A 24,675-nucleotide genomic window follows, 5' to 3' on the forward strand; every position below is an offset into this window, starting at 1 on the left:
GGGACACACAGGGACAGCAGGGGCTCGGCAGAGAGACTTTAATAATGGGGGGGCCATGTTGGGGATCTCCAGAGTGTGCAGGGCAGGGGGGTGTAGGGGACCCCCACAGTGGGGGACACCCCAGGGACCCCCAAGTTGGGGGGACACACACCCTGGGGACCCCCAACCCAGGGGGAAGACACAACAGCACCCTGGGGACCCCCATAGTGGGTGTCGTGTGTGTCCCCCCCAAATTATTTCTTGAAGCGGTCGAGGGCCCCACGTTTTGGGGGCAGGGAGGACTCCCCCCTCCTCCTCTCCTTCCTCTTCCCCTTCTTCTCCTGCTCTCGCTGCTCCACGCTCTGACGGATAACAGCCTGGGGAAGTGGGGGGGGATAAAATGAAGCTGGGTGGCTCCCCCCCCCAAATTAATTTGGGGTTCATGGACAGGGGGGGTCTCCAACACGCACCCGCTGCTCCTCGTGGGCCACCTTCCGCTTGCGGTGCAGGAGGTTGTTGCCCTTCGCCCGTCGCCGTGGTTTGAATTTGGCCTTGGCCTGGGGGTCGAAACCCTGGGGGGGGGGGGGGGGGGGGGGCAGCAAAAATACAAGGGGGGGGATTAGCTGGGTTTGAGGGAGGACTGTACCCCAAAAATCGAGATCAACCCCCCTGCCCCGGTACCAGGCGCTGGATCCGCTCCTCCCGTTTCTGCTGCAAGCTGGCCGTGTCCACACATCCCAGCTGGGTCGGATCCAGTGTGATCAGCTCCGCTGGGATCTGGGGAGCGGGGGGGGGTGTCAGTAGTGAGTTTGGGGGGGTCAGGAGATTTGGGGGGGGTCAGCTACATTTTGGGGGGTGTCTGCAGTAGTTTTAGGGGGAGTCACCTGCGGTTTGGGGGGTCAGAATTAGGATTGGGGGGGCAGCAGAATTTTTGGGGGCCCCCCCAGGAGCTTGGGGGGGTCAGCAGCAGTTTAGGGGGGCTCAGTAGCCATTTGGGGGGGGTTCAGTAGCCATTTGGGGGAATCACCAGCAGTTTAAGGAGACCAGCGGTGATTTAGGGGATCAGCAAAAGGTTTGGGGGTCAGCTGCACTTTTGGCCCCCCCCAGCAGTTTTGGGGGTGCCCCCCCCCAAATTACCTTCTCCAGCAGCGCCTTCACCTCCCACTCCTGCCGCTGCCGCCGGCTGCGATAGGGATTGTTCTCCAACGCGTCAAAATTGGCTTCACCGGCACCTAGACAGCAGCAGGGGGGGGATAATGGGTGAGTGGGTTGTCCGGAAACATCCCACACACAGGCTTTTGACACCCTTGGGTGGGGGCCACCCTACCTGGCACCAAAATGCTGGTAAAACCGTGACTGTGGCCGGCACCGAGGACGTCCTCAAAGGGGCAGAAGCGAAGCCCGTGTGGTGGCCGGGGCGGGCGATGGCAGAGATACGGTTGGGGTGGCACCTCCTTCCCCACTCCCTTGTACACCTTGGTTTTTTGGGGGGGACACACATTTAGGGAGGTCATAGGAGAGGAACAAATCAGGGGGGTGTTGGGGGCGGGTTCTACCTGTACTAGGTCACCGCAGGCGGCTGCCAGCACCCCGCGTTGGCTGAAGGCGAGGTGCCCGGCACCCTGCGGCAGCACCAGCTCCTGCAGCACCCGGTACGTCCGCAGGTCGAACAGCCGCAGTTTGCGGTCCAGCCCCGCTGATGCCATGTACCTGGGAAAAGAAATAAGTGGAGGGGGACACACAAAAAAGTGACACACCGGTCCTCATTAGGTGTGTGTCCCCCCCACCAAAATGTTTCCCAGTGCTCACGTGCCGGTGGGATCAACGGCGAGTGCCCGCAGGGCACCACGGTGGCAAAGCATCCGCACCAGTGGCTCCGACACAGTGGGACTCCACAACGTCACCGTCCCTGGGGACAAGGATGTGATTTAAGGGAGGGAGAGAGTTAAAGACATCACTCTGGGGTTTTGGGGGGGGGGGGGGGGGGGGGGGGGGGGTCTTACCGTTGCTGTGACCCAGGTGGATGATGGCATTAGCCGGATTCTGTGCCATAACGGCCAAACGCCCACCCCGGGTGCAAAGCGCGGCCACCTCCTTCCCCACCGAAATATCCAGATATTGCAAAAACCCTTTGTCGTTCTGCAAAAAGAGAGAAAAAAAGATCATCAGGACCTTCCCACCCCCCCAACCCCCCCCCACCCCCTCCCTGAGCCCCACCCCACCAAGGACCCTGGCGTCCCGGCAGGCACCCACCGCGGTGGCCAAGAGGAAATGGTAAGGCAGGAATTGGAGCTGTAAAACGCCGGGAAAACTCTTGAGGCAGTTGAGTTCCAGCCCTTGGTTGTCATAAACGTGGAGCCACCGGCGCTGGGCCACCGCCAGCAGCGTCTCCGTGTGCAGCCACCTGCGGGGGGGACACGGTGGGGGACACGCACAAGGGACGAGGGTTGCACGGGGCTGCACGTGGGGCAGGCGAGATGCAAGGGGTTTGTGGGCGCAGCGCGGCACGTGCAAAGGGTTTGCACGTGGGTGCACAGCACAGCACACGGGACATGCAAGGGGTTTGCAGACGTGTCTCGTGCTCTGCACGCGGGGGTTTGCACGTGGGTGCATGATGCAGCACAGAGAGGGGATTTGCATGTGGGACACATAATGGGTTTGCACTCACGTCCACAACTCTATACGAGGTTTGCACGCACGTGCATGGCACTGCACAAGCAGGGTTTGCACGTGGGTGTACAATATGACACGGGATTTGCATGTGGGTGCACAGCGTGGCACGCAGGACACGCAAGGGGTTTGCATGCGGGCGCACAGCGCAGCACGTGGGACACGCAGTGGGTTTGCACACATGCGCGTGGTGCTGCACCTGGCACGTGCGATGGGTTTGCGCGCCTGTCCCTTGCACACATGGACGTCTGCACACACGTGCGCAGCACAAAGAGGTTTGCACGTACATCCCTGACTCTGCCCATGGGGCTTTGCACGCGAGCGCCCGATGCGGCACACGCAATGGGTTTGCTTGCACGCACGCGCCAGGCGCTGCGCAGAGCTTTGCACATGCATCCTTGGCTTTTCACACTTGCACGTGCCGCGGCTTATGCCCACGTGTCCCTGGCTCCGCATGCTTGCAGTGCAACGCCACCGCTGCAGCTGCATGCACGCCTTGCACGCGCTCCGTGTGCACTCACGCCACGTCTGTCACCGTCTCCATCACGTTGATCTCGCACATCAGCGCCTTTGTCTGCCAATCCATGGCGGCCACGTGGCCCCGTCGGCCCCCCAGCAGAAGGTGCCTGTGGAATGGAGGGGGACAGGAGGTGACGGGGGGGACAGGAAGTGACAAGGAGGGGTGACAAGGTGGGGGACACCCCGACATGGCACAACTCACCGCCCGTTGCGGGTGTAATCCAGCCGGTACGGCCCAAACTGTTCCAACCTCAGGTCAAAGTGCTGCAGGAAAGGGAGAAGAAGGGGATGAGACCCTCCCAATGTGTCATCCCTCCCCCCCCCCCAAATGTCCCTTGTCCCCCCCCACCGTGTCCCCATCCCACCTTAGCAGCACTGGCGATGTCCACAGCCTCGGCGATGTCCCCTTGGGTGATGGTGCAGGTGTCCTCGCCGGGGTCAGCCTCCAGGAACCTGGGGGGGACATTGAAAGGGGGGTGTGAGGGGACAAAGTAGGGTGGAGGGGGACACAGGTGACACTGGGGAGGGGACACAGGGGACTCACCCCGGCTCCTCGGGGAGCAGCAGGTCCAACCGAGCCGCCCTGGCGGCCGCTGCTTCCTCCCGCTGCCCCGACAGCTTCAGGTGCCACCGCAGGCGCTGGCTTTTGGCCCGGGGCTGGCGGGGGGGGAGGACACACCGTGAGGTGGGGTCACCCCCCCCAATATCCACGCCCAGAGCCCCCCCAAACCTCCGCCCCAACAGTTCCTTCCCCAGGGCCCCCCCCATCACTCCCCCAGCCCCCCTGACACCCCTCCCACCCCAATATCTTCCTCCCCCCCCCGAATTCCCCTCTAGACCCCCCCGGGGCTCCGGTTCCCCCCCCGTTCTCCCCCCGTTCTCACCGCCTTCTCCTTCGTCCCCCGCAGGAACCGCTTCACCCTGGGCCGGGGCAGCGGGGCGGGCCCGGGGAACGGGTCCTTCCTCTGTGTGGAGAGAGACAGAGGCCTGGTACCGGGGGGAGAAGCACCGGGACCCCCCCGGTACCGAAGCCGCCCCGAATTCCCCTTTTCCCGTAGCGGGATCCCCCTCCCGGAGTCCCCCGCCCTACCCCGGACACGCTGCCGGTGTCTCCCCGTTCCCCGCCATGGTTGGCGGAGGCGGCAGGGCCCGGCCCGGCCCGTTGCCGTCGGTGAAGGGTGCGGGACCTCCCGCCGCTTGCTACCGCCGCCGCCGCCATGTGCGATCTGCCTCCCTGCCCTTTCCGGCGTGGCGACCAATCAGAAGACAGGGAAGGTAAGAGTGCGACCAATCAGAACACAGAGGCGCGGCGGAAGGGGTGAAGCCGGCGCCGCCATGTTGGAGGAGGGCAAGGGGGGGGGTGAGGCGGCGCCGCCATATTGGTTGAGGGCAGCGGGGGGCGGTGCGGCGGCCATGTTTGTTGAGGGCAACTAGGGGTGGAAGCCGGCGCCGCCATATTTGTTGAGGGCAGCTGGGCGGACGGCAGCTCCGTAGCACACGCGTGGCAGCGGGTAGGCGGGGCTTGCACACTCGCGGCAAAGGGGCGGGGCTTGCACACCGCTGCCCCGCCCCCCCGAAGCCCGGCTGGCCTTGTACAGTGGGCAGGCGAGACCCTGTCGTCGTGCAAAGACCCATCCTCGTGCAAGGTCCTTGTGCGAGGCCCGTCATCGTGCAAGGCACCATCCTCATGCAAAGTGTTGTCCACCTCCCGAGGCCCTGCCCCCGCATGGAGCCCCGTTCTCGTCCAACATCCCATCCTCGTGCAAAGCCTCGTCCTCGTGCGAGGGCCCCCGTCCTTGTGCGAGACCTTGCCCCAGTGCAAAAGCACCAGCCCTGGGGCCGAAACCCCTCGTGCAAGGTCCCATCCTTGTGCAAAGACCTTCCCCATCCCTGTGGGAAGCCCTGCTCTCCTGTGAGGCTCCAACTTCCCAAGCCCCCCTCCTCGTGCGAGCCCCCACCCCGTCCTCGTGCGAAGCCACACACACACACACACAAGGACCACCTCTGTCACCACCAACGTCACTTTTATTTCTCCCCTGCACCCATCACTTCTTCTTGGAGACACCGACGGTGCGGCCCCGCCGGCCGGTGGTCTTGGTGTGCTGGCCTCGCACGCGCAGCCTGGGGGGGGTGACAAGACAGGAGGGACGTGTCACCCGTGTCACCTCCCTCCCTCTTTGTGTCCCATGTCCCCAAATCCCCGCCCCTTCACCCCCCAGAAGTGCCCCAGCCCAGCACGTGGGGGGACACACGACACGACAGCGGTCTCAAGGACCCCATTCCCCCCTAGTGTCACCACTCCCCGTGTCCCCAAGTCCCCCCCGGTGTCCCCAAGCCCCCCGCTCACCCCCAGAAGTGTCGCAGTCCCCGATGTGCCCGGATTTTCTTCAACCGCTCCAAATCCTCTCGCAGTTTATTGTCCAAGCCATTGGCCAAGACCTGCGGGGGGATGACGACGACACATTAGGGGACATCAAGGGACATCAGGGGACATCGGGGGACACCCAGGGGGGTGTCCCATGTGTGTGTCCCCCCCCTCACCTGGCTGTACTTCCCGTCTTTCACGTCTTTCTGCCGGTTGAGGAACCAGTCGGGGATTTTGTACTGTCGGGGGTTCTGCATGATGGTGATGACCCGCTCCACCTGGGGGGGACAGGGCGGGGGGACACCCCCCCAGAGATGTCCCCAACTTCCCTAGAGATGTCCACAGGCCCCTAAAAATGTCCCCAAGCCCCCTAGATGCCCCAAACTCCCCTAGAGATGTCCCCAAGATCCTAGAGATATCCCCAACCCTAAAAATGTACCCAAGCCCCCCCCGAAATATCACCTCTCCCCTAGAAATGTCCCCAAGCCCCCTACAGATGCCCTGATCCCCCCTAGACATGTCCCCAACACCCCTAGAGGTGTCCCCAAGCTCCCTAGAAATGTCCCCAACCCCCCTAGAGATGCCCCAAACCCTCCAGAAATGTCCCCAAGCCCCGGAAATATCCCCAACCTCCCTAGACACATCCCCAAGCCCCCTAGATGTCCCCAAGCCCCTAGAAATGTCCACGAGCCCCTAGAAATATCTGCAAGCTCCTAGAAATGCCTCCAGCCCCCCTGGAGATGCCCCCAAGCCCCAAGAAATGTCCCCAAGCCCCCAAGAAATGTCCCTGTCTGCTCCCAACCCTCTCACCTCATCCTCGGTCAGCTCGCCCGCTCGCTTGGTGAGGTCGATGTCAGCTTTGCGCAGCACCACGTGGGCGTAGCGGCGTCCCACACCCTGGGGGACACACACACGCGCGACAAAAAGCGGGGGGGGGGTCGTCACGTCACTGTGTCATCCCCCCCCACGCCTCGTATCCCACCCCCGCTGCCCCCTCACCTTGATGGCGGTGATGGCGAAAGCAATTTTCCGGCGCCCATCGATGTTGGTGTTGAGGACACGCAGGATGTGCTGGAACTTCTCGGGGATGACGAGAGACTGGGGGGACACGCGGACACAGTTACCGGGGGGGGACACGGTCACGGGGGGCGTGGGGTTGGCCACCGGGGCTGACATGGCCGCCACCGGGGAGAAGATCGGGGGGGGGGGGGGGGGTGTCCGGCCACACATCGCCGCCACCTCTTCCCGCCGCCGCCACCTCCATTCCTCCCCCCCCACTCCCCCGTATCCCCCCGCTTCTCCCCGCTCCCTCCCCACCGCTCTCTCCCTCCCCCCGGCCCCGATGCCGACCGATAAGCACCAGCACCCACCATGGCCGCGGCCTCCTCCTCCCGCCGGCTCCTTTGGGAAAGAAAGCGGAAGTGACGTCAGCGCGCCGGGCCGGGGAGGGGGAGCAGCCGTCACGTGACAGAGGCAGGCTGTCATGGCGGCGGCGATGGAGGTAGAACCGGGGGTGGGGGAATACCGGGGGGGTTTTGGGGGGTCCCGGCGGGGGTTTGGGGGTCCTGGGGGCGTCTCGGGCCGGGTTGAGCCGTTCCCTTTGTCGCAGGTTCGAGTCTCGGAGCCGCCGCTGGAACCGGAGCTGGAGGCGGAACTGGGCCCCGGCCCCCCCGACCCCGAGCTGGACCTGGGGGGGGAGGATCTGGTGTTGGATGAAGTGGACGGTGGGGGACACCGGGGGAGACCGGTTATGGCGGGGGGGAAACCGGGGGGACAGGTTATGGGGACGACGACACACGGGGGACCTGTTATTGGGGGGGGGGGAAATGAGGGACCAGTGATGGGGGGGCACAGGGGAGCTGTGATGGGAGTTGGGGGGCCAGGGGGGTGTTTTGGGGGGGCTGGGGGGGAAATGGGGGTACAGGGAGGGGGGAGGGGACAGCTGAGGGGGACACTGGGGTGTTTTGGGGGGGGATGATGGGCAACAGATGATGCTGGTGGGGGCAAGGAGCAGTTAGGGGGCTGGCGTGGGGACAGCAGGGACATCCAGCCACTGTCATGTCGTCGTCCCCCCAAAAAAATAAATCACCCCCCCCCCCCCAGTTCACATCCAGGCCAACCTGGAGGACGCGCTGGTGCAGGAGGCCCTGAAGACAGTGAGTCACTTATGCTCCCCTCCACACCCCAAACACCCTGCCCCATAGCGTCCCCAGCCCCACAGCGGCATCCCCAGCCCCCCCAGCATGTGTCCTCCCCCCAGTGACGCAGCTGTCCCCGTAGGGCGTGGACCTGCAGCAGTATTCCAAGCAGGTGGAGCTGGAGCTGCAAGAGGTTGAACGCGCTTCCATCCATGACTGTATCCTTGTTTGGGGGGGGGGGCAGGGGGGGAGGTGGCTGTCACCTCGGGGACACACACAGTGTCCCCCGTGTGTCCCCAACGTGTCCCCACGTCCTTTACCCGCCCCCGCAGACATCAAAGAGAGTGAGAACATCGCCTCGCTGCACAACCAGATCACCGCTTGCGATGCCATCCTGGAGGTGAGGGCTGGGATGGGGTGTCCCTGTCTCCGTGTCCATCCCCCCCCCCCCCCCCCGTGTCCCCAAGGTGTCCCCTGACCCCTCATTGTGTGTCCCCCCTCCCCCGGCAGCGTATGGAACAGATGCTGAGCGCTTTCCAATGCGACCTAAGCAGCATCAGCTCCGAGATCCGGACGTTACAAGAGCAGTCAGTGGCCATGAATTTGCGGCTGAAGAACCGCCGGGCCGTACGGGAGCAGCTGGGCCAGCTCCTGGATGAGCTGGTCGTCCCCGCCGCCATGATCAGGTGGGATACAGGGGACGAAAGAGGTCTTTTGTCACCTCCGTGGCCCCGTGTCACCTTTCTGTCACCGTAGCACCATCCTGGAGGCGCCGGTGACGGAGCCAGAATTCCTGGAGCAGCTGCAGGAGCTGAACGGGAAAATCAACTCGGTGAAGGAACAGGCATTCAGGGAGACTGTGGCCTGCGCCGACGTCCAGCACGTCCTGGAGAAGCTCAAGATTAAGGTGAGGACGCCCCAACCAGCACCCAAAGGACCCCAGCCAGCACCCAAGGGACCCAGCACCCAGGGGACCCCTCAGCATCCCCCAACCCATCCCTGTGTCCCCCCAAGGCCGTCACCAAGATCCGGGAGTTTGTCCTGCAGAAGATTTACTCCTTCCGCAAGCCCATGACCAACTACCAGATCCCCCAAAATGCCTTGTTGAAGTACAGGTGAGGTGTTGGGGGGTGGATCAGGGAAGAAAATGGGGGTGCAGGGGGGGTACCCCAACTTCTCCCCTCACCCCGAGCAGGTTCTTCTACCAGTTCCTGCTGGGCAACGAGCGGACAGTGGCACAGGAGCTGCGGGAGCAGTACGTGGACACCATGAGCAAGATTTATCTCTCCTACTTCAAATCTTACACCAGCCGCCTCATGAAGATCCAGGTGGGGTTTGGGGGGCTGGGGGACGTGTTGGGGACAACGGGGGACGTGTTTTGGGTGCTGACTCCCCTCCATTTTGTCACCCGCAGTACGAGGAGGTGGCCGAGAAGGACGATCTCATGGGCGTGGAGGACACGGCCAAAAAAGATATCCTGGGATCATGGGGGACGAGATGATGACAGGGGAGAGGTTTTGGCGGGGGGAGGGAGGAGGCTGGGGACACACCGTTATTGCCTTGACCCCCGTTATTGTGTCATTTCTGCCCCCCCATCACGTTTTTTTTCCAAGCCCTCACTGAAAAACCGCAACACCGTCTTCACTCTGGGCAACCGGGGCAGCGTCATCGGGGCGGCCGAGCTGGAGGGTCCCATCATCGTCCCCCACGCTGCCCAAAAGAGCGACGTGCGAGTGAGTTATGAGGAGGGAATTACGGGGCGGGGGGGCCCCGGGGGGGTATCCTGACCTCTGTCTGTCCCTCTGTCTGTCTGTAGTACCCCTTCGAGTCACTGTTCCGCAGCCAGCACTACGCTCTCCTGGATAACAGTTGCCGCGAGTATTTGTTCCTCTGCGACTTTTTCATGGTGACGGGTCCCAGCGCCCAAGATCTTTTCAACGCCGTCATGGGAAAGACCTTGACCATGTTCCTGGTGAGGTTTGGGGGGGGGGGGGGGGGGGGGGGTGAGTGCCGTGGGGTTTTGGGGGGGCCCCCAAAGCCACTGGCTGACACGTCCATCTGTCTCTGTTCCCCCCCCCCCAAAAAAAAACGTAGAAGCACATGGAAGCGTACGTCTGCGATTGCTACGACAGCATCGCCATCTTCCTCTGCATCCACATCGTCCTGCGCTTCAAAGCCATTATGGCCAAGCGCAACATCCCTGCTGTCGATAAGTGAGTGGGCGGGACAACGCACCCACCCGGGGGACCCCAAAAATCCTGCAGGGACCCCCCCAAATCTGTGTGTGTCTCCCCACCACCACCCAGGTACTGGGACACGCTACTGGACATCCTGTGGCCTCGCTTCAAGCACATCCTGGAGCTGAACATCCAGAGCATCCAGAGCACCGACCCCCAAAAGTTGGGGTTCCTTGACACCCGACCTCACTACGTATGGGGAGGGTGATGTGGGGGGGTGGGTTTTGGGGTCCCCCCTGTACCCGCCCCTCACCTCGCACCCCCAACCCACCCCCCAGATCACCCGTCGCTACGCCGAGTTCTCCTCTGCCATCGTCAGCATCAACCAGACCTTCCCTAACGAGAAGACCCACGCGCTGCTGGGGCAACTCCAGGTATTGGGGGGACACCCCGCCCCCCCCAAACTTCAGGGAGGACCCAGGAGTGTTGGGGACCCCCCCACACTGCCCCCCCATCCCATTCTCCCCCCCTCCAAGGTGGAAGTGGAAAACTTTGTGCTGCGTGTGGCGGCCGAGTTCTCCTCCCGCAAGGAGCAGCTCATCTTCCTCATTAACAACTACGACATGATGCTGGGGGTCCTCATGGTAACGAACACGCCCCCCCCCAAAAAAGCCCAGGGGGCCCCCCCCAAATTTAAAGGGGAGGCCTCAAAACCTCTATGTGTCGTTCCCCCCTCATCTCACCCCCAGGAGCGGGCGGTGGAAGAGAGCAAAGAGGTGGAGGGCTTCCAGCAGCTACTCTCTGCCCGCACCCAGGTAAGAACCCCCCCCTTTCTATTTTTGGGGCTCCCCCAATTTTAGGGTGACACCTTGGGGTGGGGGGGTGTGTCACCTTCACCTCCGCCCCCAACTCCCACAGGAATTCATTGAGGAGATCCTCTCCCCCCCCTTTGGCGGGATGATCGCCTTTGTTAAGGAGGCTGAGGCGCTGCTGGAGAAAGGGCAGCTGGAACGGCTGCGCGGGGAGGAAGGTAAGAAGCAGGGGGACCAAAATGTGAATTTTAGGGACCCCCACCCTGAAAAGGAGAAGGGGGGGGTCCTCAATTTTTATACATCTCCCCCCCTCAACCTCCTCAGCCCGCGTAACACAACTCGCTCGAGGTTTTTCCAGCACCTGGAAGGCGGCGGTGGAGTCGCTCAGCCAGGATGTCATGCGTTCCTTCAGCAACTTCAAAAACGGCACTGGCATCATCCAGGTGGGATCCGGGGGATTTTGGGGAAGGGGGGAAGGTTCCTAATGCCCCCCCCACCTTAAACCCCCACCTCGGCCCTCTCCCTAGGGTGCTTTGACGCAGCTGATCCAATATTACCACCGGTTCCACAAGGTGCTGGCGCAGCCCCCCCTCCGCTCCCTGCCCGCCCGCGCTGAGCTCATCAACATCCACCACCTCATGGTCGAGCTCAAGAAGCACAAACCCAACTTCTAAAAAAAGGGGGGGGGATTTATCCGTCTGTCTGTCTGCCCCCCCCCCAGCTGTCTGTCTGGCCATGCCGATGGCAGCTATCGTCCCTGCTGTCACCCCCCCACCCCCTTCTCCCCGCTGCGTGTGGATAAAAGCAAGGAGGTGCAGGAAGATGCTTTATTGCTGCTGCTGTCAGCGAGGGGGGGGGGGCCGGAGGGGGTTAGGGGGGTGTCAAAAGTGGGGGGGGGGGGGGCAGCCGCTGGGGTGTGTGTGTGTCCCACCGGGGTAGGGGACGAAGGGCAGGAGGTGGCATCTCACTGCGGTGATGCCGTCTGCTGCTGGTGGGGACACACACATACAAAACCTCGGGGTGGGGGCAGTTGGGGGTCCCTGGGGACATCGGGGGGGGTCAGTGTCATCCCCCCTGTGCCATGGGACCCCCTGGGTGTCACCTCCAGCTTCCCCCCACCGCCGCCGGCTGCTCAGAGGCTTCTCTCACCCCAGAGCGGGGTGGGGGGGTGTCAGGCATCAGGGCCCCCCCCCAGAGCCCCATAGATTTTTGTCCCCCTGATCCAGGACAGCATCGTGTGTGTGTCCTGGAGATGACTAGGGGGGGACACACACACGGTGGGGGGGGCTTTTTATGGGGGGTGGGAGGGTGTCACCTGTGTACAGAACCCCCCCAGGCTGGGGTTTCCCTTTGTGTCCCCCCCCCCACCCAGCCCAGCTGTTCCCCAGGGCTGAATGCCCCCCCCAGTCCTCCCCCCACCCTTGGAGCCTGCCTGGGGGCTCCCAGCTTCCCCCCGCCCGGGGTGGGAGTGAGCACCAGGACTTCACCCCCCCCCTCAAATCCCTCCCTGGGTGGGGAGGGAACACTGGGCTTGTCCCCGTCTATGTCCCGTCCCCCCATTACCACCAGTGGGTGACTGGGGATGATCACTCTCCCAATCCTTCCCTGGGGGGGGCACTGAGATTGTCACCTCCCCTTCCCCTCCCCCAGCAGGTGACAGGGAACCGTTACACCCCCCCTCCCGGTGTGTGTCCCCCCCCAGCATCACCCTGATGCTGCCGCTCGAGAGAGAGAGAGAAAAAAACACCTTCAGGAGCCCCCAGCCAGTCTGTGGGGATGGGGGGGGACCCTGGGGGGGTCCTGAAGGACCCGGGGGGGGGCGGGGTCTCCCCCCCCCTCACCCCCTACTTCTGCTCCTTGGTGGGTGCGTAGTAGAGCTCCAAGGGTTTGCTGACCTTCCAGTACTTCTCGTTCACCAGCTCCAGCGTCAGGGACCCATTGAGGGTCTGGGGGGGGAAAAAGGAAACGGGGTCACCCTCTGTCACCCCCCCCTCAAGACCCTCCCCCCAACCCTCTGTGTCCCCTTTTATTGCCCCCCCCGGTACCGTGAAGGCTCCGCCGGCGGTGGTGATGTAGATGGTGTACTGCTTCTCGCTCACCTCCTCCAACCCGGCCGTCGCCTCGGGGCCCGGCCCCGGAGCTTCCTCCAAGGCGATCCGTAGGGCCAGGTACTTGGAGAGGTGATCCACCGTGGCGTTGGCCGTTGTCTTCACGTACCTGCCGGTGGCGGGGAGGAGGAGGGAGAGAGGAGGAGGAGGAGGAAGAAGGAGAGAGGAGGGAGGAAGAAGAGAGGCAGGAGGAGAGGAGAGGAAGCAGGAGAGGAGATAGAGGAGGAAGAAGAGAGGCAGGAAGGGGAGAGGAGAGGGGAGTTGGAAAGAGGAGGGAGAAGGCGAAGGGGAGGAGGAGGGAGGGAAAAGATAGAAGGAGAGGGGAGGAAGCGGGAGAGGAGGGAAAAGGGAGGGGGGAAAGGAGGAAGGAGGAGGAGGAGGAGGAGGAGGAAGGTGAGTGAGAGAGAAAGGCAAGAGAGAGGAAAAGGAGGAAGGCCTGAGGCCGGCGGCAGGGAGAGGAAGGCTTCCCACTGCCCTTGGGGGGTTGGGGGGGGTCACTCCCTGCTCTGCCACCCACCCCGAGGAGCTGGGGGGGTCTTGGGAGAGTGCTGGACCCCCTGCCTACACCAGCAGAGCCCCCGGCCCATACCACAGACCCCCTGCCCACCACATCCCTGCCCTCACCGTGTCTGCGAATACTCGCCCTTCTCCACCAAAAGAGGATGCGGACGGAAAACCAGCTCGATCTCGCTGCTGCCCGGTTCAGCGCCCGGCTCGGGGCTCCCCCGCCCTCCGCCCTCGTGAGAGGTTTCAGGATCAGGATCGGGCCCAGAATCATCGGAAGCTCGGGAACGTTTCCGACTGGGTCCAGCCTCGGGATGACTGGGAGCCGAGGCGTTGCTGAGGTGGGAACGACTGTCGCAGTTGTCCTCTCCGCCGCTGAATGTGGCATTATCCGATTCCTGGTGAAGCTTCCGAACTCGCTGAGCCCTATGGGATGAGACGACGGATCAACCGGGATCAACTCCATATTAAAATCATGGAAAGGTTTGGGTGGGAAGGGACTTTGGGAAGTCACCTCCTCCACCAGCAGGGACATCTCCAACCAGATCAGGGTGCTCAGAGCCCTGGCCTTGAATGTCTCCAGGGCTGGGGCATCTCCAACCTCCTCCAGTGTCTTGCCACCCTCAGCGTAAAAAAATCTTCTCTTTTTAGATCTAAATCTTTCCTTTTTTAGCTTAAAACCCATCCCCCCTCATCCTATTGCGACAGCCCTTACTAAAAGCCCTGTCCCCAGAAGGACTGAAAGGCCACCACGAGGTCTACTCGGAGCCTTCTCTTCTCCAACTCTCTCAGCCCGGCCTCATAGTGGAGGTGTCCCAGCCCTCGGATCATCTCCGGGGCCTCCTCCGGACCCACTCCAACAGGTCCGTGTCCTTCTCGTCCCAAGGACCCCCGGGTGCAGTGCTCCGGGTGGGCTCCCACCGCAGCAGAGGGGCAGAATCCCCTCCCTCGACCTGCTGGCCACGCTTCTTCCGATGCGGCCCAGGAGACGGTTGGCTTTCTGGGCTGCGAGCATCTGCTTCTTCATCCCCCGAGTCCTCCGCTCTCCATCCCTTCTTCCCCTGAGTCCTTCTCCGCTCTCCATCCCTTCATCCCCCAGCCTGTGTCCATGTTTGGGGTTGCCCCAACCCAGGGGCAGGACCTTGCCCTTGGGCTGGTTGAACCTCCAGCCTGTCCAGGTCCCTTTGGATGGATCCCATCGCTCTGGAGTAGCAACCACCCCACTCAGCCTGGGGTCACCTCCAGACTTGCTGAGGGTGCACTCAATCCCACCATCTATGTGGCCGAAGAAGATATGGGGACAGTGCTGGTCCCAATAAGGAGCCCTGAGGGACGCTGCTCGTCACTGGTCTCCATCTGGACATGGAGCCATTGACCACAACTCTTTGGATGACAACATTCACCCAATTCCTGCTCCACCATCCCTCAACTCCATCCAACTGGGAGAGGAGGACGTTGTGGAGGACCACATCAAAGGGACGATGGTGGCATGTGTCATTGATGAAGACAGGGGACAGTACTGGTCCCAGTAAGGACCCCTGAGGGACGCCACTTGTCACTGGTCTTCATCTGGACATGGAGCCATTGACCACAACTCTTTGGATACCACCATCCACCGAATTCCTGCTTCACCCAACCCATCTCTTTCCAATTTAAGGACAAAGACATCGGACGGGGATCCCGCTGGATCCCTCACCCGCTCTGGGGGGGGGTGCAGATTTTTTTGGCGGGGGGGTCCTACCTGTGCATCGCCTGCATCTTGAGCCCCTCCTCGATGCTGCTGCTGAGCGCCTGCTGGTTGTGGAGGCGGCTGAGCTTGGCCAGGACACGATCCTGATGGGCTTCATACTCATCCCGGCTGGGATAGATCTTGGAAATCAAGGCGTCAAAGTTAGGATCCGGTCGCAGGGATCGCTTGGAAACCAATTTTTTTCGGCACGTGGGACACTCCTTATTCCTGGTAAAGAAAAAAAAAAACAACCAAAAAAACGGGATAATGGGCGAGGCGCGAATCCCAACCGAGGCGGTGATGCGATCACTGCGCCGTACCCGCTGCGCAAAGCGGTGACGATACAGTCGGAGCAGAAGCGGTGGAGACATTCCTTGGTGGTCATGGTGTTCTTCAGCATGTCCAGGCAGATGGGACACATCAACTCGCTGTGGAGGCTGCGTGGGGACACCGCGATCTCCGTCCCGTCCATGATGGCTTCCTGAGGGGGGACGGGGCGGGACACAGACGGACACGGACAGACATAGGGACACGGGGAAAGGGGACATTGTGTCACGGCCGATGGGGTGACAAGACACTGGGATGGGGCGGCTTGATCTGGGTCTGCTGCTGGGGGGGTGACAGGATGCGTCCGTGTGTCCGTCCGCCCCCTGCCTCAGCCCCACTCTTCTGGGGTTTGGGGTGACGCGACACTGTCCCCCCACCCCACCCCGGGGACACCCCCCTGCGCCCAAGATTTAGGGTGACAGCACCCCGTCCCCACACACAATGCCCACCCCCCACCCCGAGGGGTGCCAAACCTCATCCCTCCCAACCCCGCCCCCACCTTGGGGGTGCCCCCCCGTCTTCTGGGGCTGCCAGGCCTCGGTGTCCCCTGTCCCCCCTCCCTCCAAGTGGGTGTCCCCCCCAATCTTGGGGGGCTGCCAGACCTCGGTGTCCCCTGTCCCCCCTCCCTCCAAGTGGGTACCCCTCCCCTCCCCCCCCCCGGGGGGGGTGTGTGTGTGTGTGCGTGTCCCCCCCGCCCCAGACCTGCGGGGTGCGGTGCAGCTCGTACAGGCTCAGCTCCCAGGTCTTGCTGGCGCTCTGCGCGTTGGCGGGGGCGGCCATGGCGGGCGGGGCGTTCTGCGGGGAGGGGACTGGACCGGTTACCGGAGGCTCCCCCGGTACCGACCCCCCCCCCCCCCCCGGGGTCCCGGCCGCCCCCTCACCCTCGGCCACCGGCGGGTTCCCCCCCCCCAAAAAACCTTCTTCCTGCCGCTCGCCGAGGAAGCGGCGCCTGGAGAGCGCGTCACTTCCTGCTGGCCCGGGGTGATTACGTCACCCGAGGCACCCGCCCGGCTTTCCCCTCCCTTCCTACCGTAACCAATCACAACCGGGGAATTTCTCCCGCGAGTCCCGGCAGCCAATAGGATTCACCGCCGGCGCTCTCTCCGTTCTCCCCGCCGATGGAACCGCTCGGCCAATGGGGAAGAAGCAGAGGGGCGTGGTCCCGAGGGAGGCGGAGCCGGACTCGCAAGAGGGCGGGTATCGGGGCGTGCCCAAGCGTGGCGGGGGCGTGACCCGTGTACTGAGGGGGCGGGGCCTCAGAGCCACTTGGCGCCGGCACCGGGAGATGGCGGGGGCGGGGGGGGATGGGACCGGGGGGTCCCCCGGGGGTCCGTGACCGGGGGGGATTCCCGGGGTCCGCCGCCCCCTCCCCGCAGTCCCCGGTGCCCCCCGGTACCGGGAGGGGGGGGAAAGCCCCGGCTCTGCCCCACCGGGTCCCGGTGTGTGTCCCCCCCGGTCCCGGTGCTCCCCCCCTCCGTCCTGGCAAGACCCCGTTATACTGGGGGGGGACGACCGGCTGTCCCGGCAGGAGCAGTGGGGGGGTTCACTCCGTTTATTTTTTTTTGGGGGGGGTGACATTGCGGGGGGGGTGACATGGGGGGGGCAGGGCTGGATCCGTCACATGAAGAGACCCCCTGAAATGAGAGAGAGTTGGGGGGGGGGACATCGGGGGGGGGGGCATGGGGACACTGGGGGGGGACAACAGAAGGACATTGGGGGGGGCAAGAGGGACCCCAATGGGGACATGGGGACTCGGGGGGAGGGACATGGGGACGCGGGGGGGGCAGCAAGGACCCCAGTGGGGACATGGGGGGGGAAGAGAGACCCCAATGGGGACACAGGACACTGGGGGGGGACATGGGGACACTGGGGGGGGCAAGAGGGACCCCAATGGGGATGTGGGGACACTGGGGGGGCACATCATGGGGATGCTGAGGGGGGTCAAAAGGGACTCCAATGGGGACATGGGGATGCTGGGGGGGTAAGAGGGACTCCAGTGGGGACATGGGGACACTGGGGGGACACACAGGGACACTGGGGGGGACAAGAGGGACCCCAATGGAGACATGGGGACACAGGGGGGGAAGAAGGACCCCCATGGGGACACAGGACACTGGGGCGGGGGACACAGGGCCCCAGTGGGGACAGGGACCCGGGGGGGGGGGGGTTGTGTGACAGCACATCCCCAACCTGTCACCTCCACGCTGGCCCCCGTGATGTAGCTGCTCTCCTCCGAGGCCAGGAAGGCGCAGACGTCCGCCACGTCTGGGGGGGGACACGGGGGGGGACGACACGGTGACACTCTGGGGACCGTCCTGTCCCCCCAGGTGTGTGTGTCGCCCCCCCTCCATGTCCCCCACTCACCCTGCGGGTCCCCGAGACGTCCCAGCGGCACCATCCCTGCAAACTTGGACCAGGACAGCGTCACCCCAAGGGTGTTCCCGTGTCCCCCCCCATGTCCCCACGTGTCCCCATGTCACCCCCCCCCCAATTACCTTCTCCAGCACCTTGGGGGGCACCTTGTCCGTCATGGGGGTGACAATAAACCCCGGCAGCACCGCATTACACCGGATCCCGAACCTGGGGGGGGGACGACACACATGACACAGGAGGGGGTCAGGGTGTCATGTCCCCCCCCCATGTCCCCATGACCCCCCCCCATGTCCCCATGTCCCCTACCTGGCCAGTTCCTTGGCGCAGCTCCGGGTCAGCCCCTCCACCCCGGCTTTGGAAGCCGCATAGTTGGCCTGGCCCAGGTTGCCCACCTTGGAGGGGTGTGACGCGAGTGGGGGGTGTGACACGAGTGGGGGGACAAACCCCCGTGTCCCTGTCACCCCTTGTCCCCGCAGCGCCGCCCACCTTGCCCACGATGCTGCCCACGTGGATGATGGAGCCGCCGGGAGCCCCTGTGGCCACCAGTGCCCGGGCCACCGCCTGTGTCACCAGGAAGGTCCCCTGGGGGGGGGAGGCATGTGTTGTGTCATGTTCCCCCTCCATGTCCATTTCCCCTGTTGCCACATCCCTCTGTGTCCCCATGTCCCACGTCCTCCAGTGTCCCCCAATGTCCCGGAACGCTCTCCGTGTCCCCCCGTCCCAAGTGTCCCCATGTCCCCCCCATGTCCCCCAATACTCTCTGTGTCCCCCCGTGTCCCCAACACCCCCCATGTCCCCATTTCCCCCTATGTCCCCAACACTCTCCATGTCCCTCCCATGTCCCCATATCCCCCCATGTCACCTGTGTCATCCCCATATCCCCCCGTGTCCCCAATGTCCCCATATCCCAAATACTCATGTCCCCCCATGTCCCCAGATCCCCCCATGTGTCCCCCCCACCCCGTGTCCCCCCCATGTCCCCCAATACTCCTTGTCCCCCCATGTCCCCAACACCCCCCATGTCCCCCCCAATGTCCCCAGATCCCCCCCATGTCCCCCCAATGTCCCCCCATGTCCCCAAATCCCCCCACATGCCCCCCCGCATCCCCCCCCATGTCCCCCGCTCCCCCAATACTCCCCGTGTCCCCCCATGTCCCCAGTGTCCCCGTGTCCCGTCCCCCCCCCCGTACCGTCAGATTGACCCCCAGCACCTCGCGGAAGGCCCCCTCCCCCAGCCGCAGCAGGAACTCGTCACGGGTGACACCCGCGCACCCCACACACACACGGGGGGGGGCCCCAAAATGGTCCTGTAAGGGGAGGGGGGGTGTGGGTGGGGGCGCCCACCCCAGCTCCCCACTTTTTTCTTTTTGGGGGGGGGGAGTGTTACCTGGACGCGGGCCAGGAGCTCGGTGACGCTGGTGGCCGAGGCCACATCCACCCCGAAGGCGGCGTGGGGGGGGCGTGGGGGGACCCCATTTCCCGCGTCGGGGGTGGCCCCCTCCCCTCCACAGAGCCCCCCCACCGTGTCCTGTGCCCCCCCCTCATCCAGATCGGCCACCGCCAGGCGGGCGCCTTCCTGTGCCAGGCGGGCGCAGACGGCTCGGCCGATGCCGCTGGCACCTCCTGGGGGGGGTGTGGGTGGGGGGGTGTCACGCGTGAGGGGTGTCACCCGTGGGTGCTCCCCAGGATATACACCCCGCCCCCCCCCCGTGGTATCTGTCACCCACTCCACATGGCACAGGGGATTCTCTATGTGTGTGTGTGTCCTCCCCAAAAGTGACACCTGTGGGGGCCTGTCACCCCCCCAAGTGCCACCCGTGGGGTCACCTCCCCCAAAAGTGACACCCGTGGGGTCACCCCCCCAAAGTGACACCCGTGGGGGTCTGTCACCTCCCGAAGTGCCACCCATGGGGGTCTGTCAACCCCCCAAGTGCCACCCGTGGGGTCACCCACCCCAAAAGTGCCACCCCTGGGGGTCTGTCACCCCCCCCCAAAGTGCCACCCATGGGGGTCTGTCACCCCCCCAAGTGCCACCCGTGGGGTCACCTCCCCCAAAAGTGCCACCCGTGGGGTCACCCTCCCCCCAGGACCACCCCTGGGGTCTGTCCCCCCCACTCCACGTCACAGGGGATCGTGTCACTCCCCCCCCCGGTGGGGTCTGTCACCCCCCCTTACGTCACGCGCGACCCCGCCCCACGTGGGGTATTCCCCCCCCCCCCGCCACGTCACGGCCACCTGTGACCAAGGCCACCGCCCCGCCGAGGCGCCCCGCCGAGCTCATGGCGGCACCGGAAGTGACCAGCGAGGGCCGGTGAGGAGGGCACCACGCGCCGCCGCTCTACACCCGCTCTATGGTAAAATTCCTCCAAGCATCCTCTTCTTTTGGTATTTTCCTCCAAGCATCCTCTTTTTTTGGTATTTTTCTCCCAACCTTTTCCCTGGATTTGGGTGCCACCCAGATTCCTGGGTGTCCCCACCCCCGTGGGCCCTGCACACCCCTCAGGACCCCTTTGGCTCATCTCAGCGTTTAGTCTTTTAATTAATCAAAGCCACAATCTGCTACAGTCGTTAAAAAAAACCACAAATCATCACCCCAAAATCCACCCGGTAACAGGGACCCGGACACCTGGGTGTCCCCCCTATGTCACCCCCCTTGGTCCCCACCGCCGAAGTTGTGTCCCCCCACCCAAATCAGAGAGCCACAGGACCCCCCCCACTTTGGTCCAGAGAGCTGGGGGGGTCAACACGGCTCCCCCTCTCCCCAGAGGAACAAGCCCCCAAAATGGGGCACACATGGGGCTGGAAACCACCCCCCCCCCCAAAAAAAAAACCCCCAAACCCATCCTCGAGGGTTCCCTACTCATAGTGGGCGATGGCTACCATCATGGCAACTCCGGCCAGTAGCCCCAGGACCTGGAGGAGGGACTGGAAGGGCCCGGCGTCCCGCAGCAGTTCGGGGATGACGGAGACGGTGCCCACGTAGATGAAGCCACCGGCGGTGAAGGGCAGGACCCCCAACATGGCCGCCTCGCCTGCTCGCTCGGCCAGCAACGAGCAGGCTGCCCCGGCCACCGCTCCCAGCGCCGTCACCAGCTGCAGACGCATGGCCTGGGGACGAGGACACCGGATGGTGGCACCTCCTCCAGGGCAGAGTCGGGTAGAGACGGGGGTTCCTAAGGACACTGGGAGAGCTGGGGGGACTGGGGACACTGCTGGGCAGAGATGGTGCTCCCTGGACACTGGGGACACTGGGGGTACTGGGGGAACTGGGACACTGCTGGGCAGACATGGGGCTCCCTAAGGAGACCGTGGGGACTGGGGGAACTGGGACACTGCTGGGCAGACATGGGGCTCCCTAAGGACACTGGGGGGACTGGGGACACTGGGGACACTGCTGGGCAGACATGGGGCTCCCTAAGGACACTGTGGGGACTGGGGGAACCAGGACACTGACAGGCAGACGGGGCTCCCTAAGGACACCGGGGGGACTGGGGGAACTGGGACACTGCTGGGCGGATGTGGGGCTCCCTAAGGACACTGGGGGCACTGGGACACTGCTGGGCAGAGACAGGGCTCCCTGGACACTGGGGACACAGGGGGTACTGGGATGTTGACAGGCAGATGGGGCTCCCTAAGGACACCGTGGGGACTGGGGGAACTGGGACACTGCTGAGCAGAGACAGGGCTCCCTGGACACTGGGGACACAGGGGGTACTGGGGACACCAGAGGTACTGGGAGGACTGGACCACTGGGGCCACTGGTAGCACTGGAGGTACTGTGGTCACTGCAGCCACCGTGAACACTTTGGGGCACCGCTGGCACCAGGGGCACCGCGGTTACTGGTGCTACTGGGGACACCGTGGTCACTGGGGGTCCTGGGGCCACTGGGGAGTACTGGGAACCCCGGTGACGCCGCTGCCACCGCGTCCCCTTCCTCACCTTGCGCTTGCTGCAGCCTGACTGGACGAGGATGGCGAAGTCGCCCACCTCGTGGGGCAGCTCGTGCAGCAGGACCGTCACCGCCGTCACCATCCCCAACCCCGTCCCCGCCAGGAAGGAGGCGCCGATGGCCAGCCCGTCGGTGAAGTTGTGTGCCACGTCGGCCGCCAAGTTCAGGTACCCCGACACCTCCATGGCTGCGGGGACAGTGGAGGGGGGGGTGACAATGGGGACATCGGCACCCTGTGACAGTCCCTGCCACCCCCCACAATGTCCCCCATCCCCCCGGTGTCCCAGGGTCCCTTCCAGTCCTTGTCCCCATGGGGTCCCTCTACCCCATCAGGGTCTCAGTTGCCCCCCCCCCCCCCCCAGTGTCCATGTCCCCACTGGGGTCCCCATGTCCCCTCCAGGACCCCCCCCTACTCCTTGTCCCCTCCCAGTGTCCCTGTTTCCATCAGGGTCCCCCTCCACTCCTTGTCACCCCCCGCAGTGTCCCTGTTCCCACTAGGGTCCCCCTCCACTCCCTGTCCCCTCCCAGTGTCCCTGTTTCCATCAGGGTCCCCCTCCACTCCTTGTCACTCCCCCCAGTGTCCCTGTCCCCACTGGGGACCCCCTCCAGTCCCTGTCACTCCCCCCAGTGTCCCTGTTGGGGTCCCCCTTCAGTCCCCGTCATCCCCCCCCCAGTGTCCCTATCTCCACTGGGGTCCCCCTCCACTCCTTGTCACCCCCCTCAGTATCCTTGTCCCCATCACCATCCCTCTTGCCCCCCATCCCTGTCCCTGTGGGGATCCCCTGTCCCCCCTCCAGCATCCCCGTCCCCATCAAGATCCCTCTTGCCTCCCCCCCAGTCCCTGTCCCCTGTCCCCATCCTCCCACCTCCAGTGTCCCCGTCCCCCCCGCCCCATACCGGACTCCTCCGCCACCTTCCCCGCTGGCCGGTTCTTGCCACGGTGCCCCTTGGTGGCCGTCCTCTCCCGCCGCCCTGTCGCCCCCGGCTCCTCCTCACCTTCGCTGGAGCTGCTCTTGGCCTTCACCCCTGGGGAGAAGGACAACGGGGTCGGGGTGGGGGGACATCAGCGTGTTCCGTGTCCCCCTAAAACCTTCCTGTCACCTCCTCCCCGCCAGGGATGTCACCTACCGTGGCCGTGGCCATGGCCATGGCTGTGGCCGCCCTTGGCGTGCCGGACAAAGGTCTCCACCACCAAAAAGGCCACGATGCCGGCAAGCACCCACATCCCCACCGTCAGCATGCGGCCATGCTCCTGGCCTGGGTGAGGGGGAACGACACGGACAGTGTGAGCGGTGGCACTGTCCCCTCGATGTCCCTATGGTCACCGCCACCCCCCCGCCGCCACCACTTCAAGCGTCCTACCGTGGTGCGAGTGACCGTGGCCGCCTGGCTCGGCGTGCACGTGGCCGCTGTCACCATGATGTGTGTGGGGGGCTGCAGGGAACGGCAAGAAGGAGGGATGGTAAGCATCACTGACGCGTCCCCGTTGTCCCCAAGAGGAGGGAGAGCGGGGGACGGGGACATGTACTCACCGAGGGCGTGGGGGATGAGGTGGAGGAAGGCGTCTCCCAGCAGCCCCCCCGCCGCGAAGCTGAGGAGCAGTTTGAGGAGCGCCTGGTGCCGGGGAGCATTGGACTCCACTGGGATGAGGAAGAGGACAAGGTACGGGGCGGCACTGATCACCAGGGTGGCCGCCATCGTCTGCGGAGGAGGGGGGAGGTGACGCACAAAGAGGGTGTCACAGGGTGTCACTTCCCTCCCACAACGCTTGTCCCATGGGGACATTGTGGGAGGTGGGGGTCCTTGGGGTGGGGGGGACACGACACACACTCACGTGCATCCACAGAGTCACCGTGTCCGACCGTGGTGATGGTTTGGAGGGATCCGGGGGGAAACGCTCGTGCGAGGGGTGGCGGGCGTCCTGGTGCGAGTGGCCATGATGGCCGTGATACACATCCTCATGTGAGTGGCTGTGGCTGTGGTGCGGGTCCTCGTGCGAGTGGCCGTGATACACATCCTCATGCGAGTGGCCGTGGCCATGGTGCAAGCCCTCGTGTGAGTGGCCGTGATACATGCCTTCATGCGAGTGGTCGTGGCCGTGGTGCAAGCCCTCATGCGAGTGGCCATGGTACATGCCTTCATGAGAATGGCCGTGGTGCAAGCCCTCGTGCGAGTGGCCGTGCTCGTGGTACATGCCCTCGTGTGAGTGGCCATGGCCATGCCCATGATACAAGTCCTCGTGTGAGTGGCCGTGCCCGTGGTATGCGTCCTCGTGCGAGTGGCCGCCCTCGTGCGAGGTGGCGGGGGCTGGCAACAGGCAGAGGGCCAGCACGACGCTGGCGGCGAGGGCGGTGCCGAATCCTCGCATCCGGAGCGCCACCGCCATCGCCCCGGTGAGGGGACACGGCTCAACCGACGGCTCCTACCATAGAGACGAAGGGATGAGAGTCCAGACAAGCCCTGATGGCTCCCAACGGGGTGTGTTGGGGGGGGGGGGGGGGTGTCAGACCACAGAGACAGAGCCTAGAGCGGCACCTCTCTATGGTGCCTTAAAGCGGCACCAAGGGGCCATATCACAGAGTTAAAGGCAAAAGGAGCCAGAGCTGTGCCAACCCTACCATAAAGACAAAGGGATGAGAGTCCAGAGCGCCCACCCAGGACCACCATAGAGATGGGGAAGGGGCGGCCTGAGCGGCCACCCCATAGAACCAGGCGCGAAACCATAGAGACGGAAAACCATAGAGAGAAGGAGCGGGGGGGGTGGTGGATAGAGCGGCTCCAGGGCGGCGGGAGCCTCTCTAGCCACGTCTCTATGCTCCGGGGACGGCGGGGGGGGTCTCACCGGTTTCTCCGGTCTCTCCGGCTCCGGCCCGACGTGGCACGGCGGCCCCGCCCCTTTCCCCTTCGTGATCTCGCGAGATTCCTCCGGGAAGGGGCTGGGGGAGGAGGGATGAAAGAGAAGGGCGGAAGTGCCCGTCGCCAAGATGGCGGCGGCGCCGCCATCTTGGCGACGGGCACTTCGAC

General features: G+C 64.3%; 5 protein-coding genes across 11 annotated transcripts; 1 reads left to right on the top strand and 4 right to left on the bottom strand.

The window, feature by feature from the left end:
• Positions 1–24: 24 nt before the first annotated feature.
• WDR46 (WD repeat domain 46) lies at positions 25–4,418 on the bottom strand. 2 transcript variants are annotated; one of them, XM_069774063.1, is made up of 16 exons: positions 4,259–4,418; positions 4,053–4,133; positions 3,713–3,825; positions 3,534–3,621; positions 3,371–3,432; positions 3,171–3,275; positions 2,233–2,383; positions 1,983–2,118; positions 1,789–1,888; positions 1,536–1,689; positions 1,307–1,454; positions 1,117–1,211; positions 661–756; positions 450–551; positions 186–356; positions 25–152 (listed from the first exon to the last, which is right to left on the bottom strand). In XM_069774063.1, exons 1-15 carry the CDS (start codon positions 4,385–4,387, stop codon positions 234–236), a joined length of 1,683 nt encoding a protein of 560 aa, XP_069630164.1. In that variant the 5' UTR covers positions 4,388–4,418; the 3' UTR covers positions 25–152; positions 186–233. The 2 variants fall into 2 exon arrangements, with proteins under 2 accessions (XP_069630164.1, XP_069630163.1); XM_069774062.1 differs by having other exon boundaries at positions 25–356.
• A 755-nt stretch (positions 4,419–5,173) lies between these two features.
• Positions 5,174–24,654, bottom strand: LOC138682723 (small ribosomal subunit protein uS13). 3 transcript variants are annotated; one of them, XM_069774083.1, is made up of 12 exons: positions 24,494–24,654; positions 23,486–24,073; positions 23,184–23,352; positions 23,014–23,085; positions 22,780–22,908; positions 22,549–22,677; positions 21,834–21,838; positions 6,533–6,631; positions 6,344–6,430; positions 5,710–5,811; positions 5,516–5,607; positions 5,174–5,289 (listed from the first exon to the last, which is right to left on the bottom strand). In XM_069774083.1, exons 2-12 carry the CDS (start codon positions 24,035–24,037, stop codon positions 5,214–5,216), a joined length of 1,512 nt encoding a protein of 503 aa, XP_069630184.1. In that variant the 5' UTR covers positions 24,038–24,073; positions 24,494–24,654; the 3' UTR covers positions 5,174–5,213. The 3 variants fall into 3 exon arrangements, with proteins under 3 accessions (XP_069630184.1, XP_069630185.1, XP_069630183.1); XM_069774082.1 differs by lacking the exons at positions 5,174–5,289; positions 5,516–5,607; positions 5,710–5,811; ... (1 more) ...; positions 6,533–6,631; positions 24,494–24,654 and adding exons at positions 20,217–20,809; positions 24,270–24,472 and having other exon boundaries at positions 21,642–21,838; XM_069774084.1 differs by lacking the exons at positions 21,834–21,838; positions 22,549–22,677; positions 22,780–22,908; ... (2 more) ...; positions 23,486–24,073; positions 24,494–24,654 and adding an exon at positions 6,904–6,991.
• VPS52 (VPS52 subunit of GARP complex) lies at positions 6,955–11,481 on the top strand. Of its 2 annotated transcripts, none has more exons than XM_069774038.1 (20): positions 6,955–7,034; positions 7,143–7,257; positions 7,637–7,689; positions 7,814–7,889; positions 8,004–8,071; positions 8,182–8,357; positions 8,428–8,578; positions 8,686–8,786; positions 8,867–8,999; positions 9,086–9,143; positions 9,271–9,404; positions 9,488–9,643; positions 9,766–9,884; positions 9,978–10,101; positions 10,187–10,282; positions 10,385–10,492; positions 10,598–10,663; positions 10,767–10,878; positions 10,985–11,103; positions 11,188–11,481. In XM_069774038.1, the coding sequence occupies exons 1-20, from the start codon at positions 7,017–7,019 to the stop codon at positions 11,332–11,334; spliced, it is 2,130 nt and encodes a 709-aa protein (XP_069630139.1). In that variant the 5' UTR covers positions 6,955–7,016; the 3' UTR covers positions 11,335–11,481. The 2 variants fall into 2 exon arrangements, with proteins under 2 accessions (XP_069630139.1, XP_069630138.1); XM_069774037.1 differs by having other exon boundaries at positions 7,027–7,046.
• RING1 (ring finger protein 1) lies at positions 12,490–16,314 on the bottom strand. 3 transcript variants are annotated; one of them, XM_069774133.1, is made up of 7 exons: positions 16,246–16,314; positions 16,031–16,123; positions 15,322–15,482; positions 15,014–15,229; positions 13,393–13,698; positions 12,706–12,877; positions 12,490–12,606 (listed from the first exon to the last, which is right to left on the bottom strand). In XM_069774133.1, exons 2-7 carry the CDS (start codon positions 16,106–16,108, stop codon positions 12,505–12,507), a joined length of 1,035 nt encoding a protein of 344 aa, XP_069630234.1. In that variant the 5' UTR covers positions 16,109–16,123; positions 16,246–16,314; the 3' UTR covers positions 12,490–12,504. The 3 variants fall into 3 exon arrangements, with proteins under 3 accessions (XP_069630234.1, XP_069630233.1, XP_069630235.1); XM_069774132.1 differs by having other exon boundaries at positions 16,210–16,299; XM_069774134.1 differs by lacking the exon at positions 16,246–16,314 and having other exon boundaries at positions 12,760–12,877; positions 16,031–16,198.
• Positions 16,866–20,024, bottom strand: HSD17B8 (hydroxysteroid 17-beta dehydrogenase 8). The gene is made up of 9 exons (XM_069774147.1): positions 19,937–20,024; positions 19,089–19,324; positions 18,892–19,008; positions 18,188–18,283; positions 18,008–18,093; positions 17,824–17,908; positions 17,693–17,735; positions 17,519–17,593; positions 16,866–16,962 (listed from the first exon to the last, which is right to left on the bottom strand). The coding sequence occupies exons 1-9, from the start codon at positions 19,980–19,982 to the stop codon at positions 16,946–16,948; spliced, it is 801 nt and encodes a 266-aa protein (XP_069630248.1). The 5' UTR covers positions 19,983–20,024; the 3' UTR covers positions 16,866–16,945.
• Positions 24,655–24,675: the final 21 nt, after the last annotated feature.

The sequence above is a fragment of the Haliaeetus albicilla genome, chromosome 29 (assembly GCF_947461875.1).
Source record: "Haliaeetus albicilla chromosome 29, bHalAlb1.1, whole genome shotgun sequence".
Classification (NCBI taxonomy): domain Eukaryota; kingdom Metazoa; phylum Chordata; class Aves; order Accipitriformes; family Accipitridae; genus Haliaeetus; species Haliaeetus albicilla.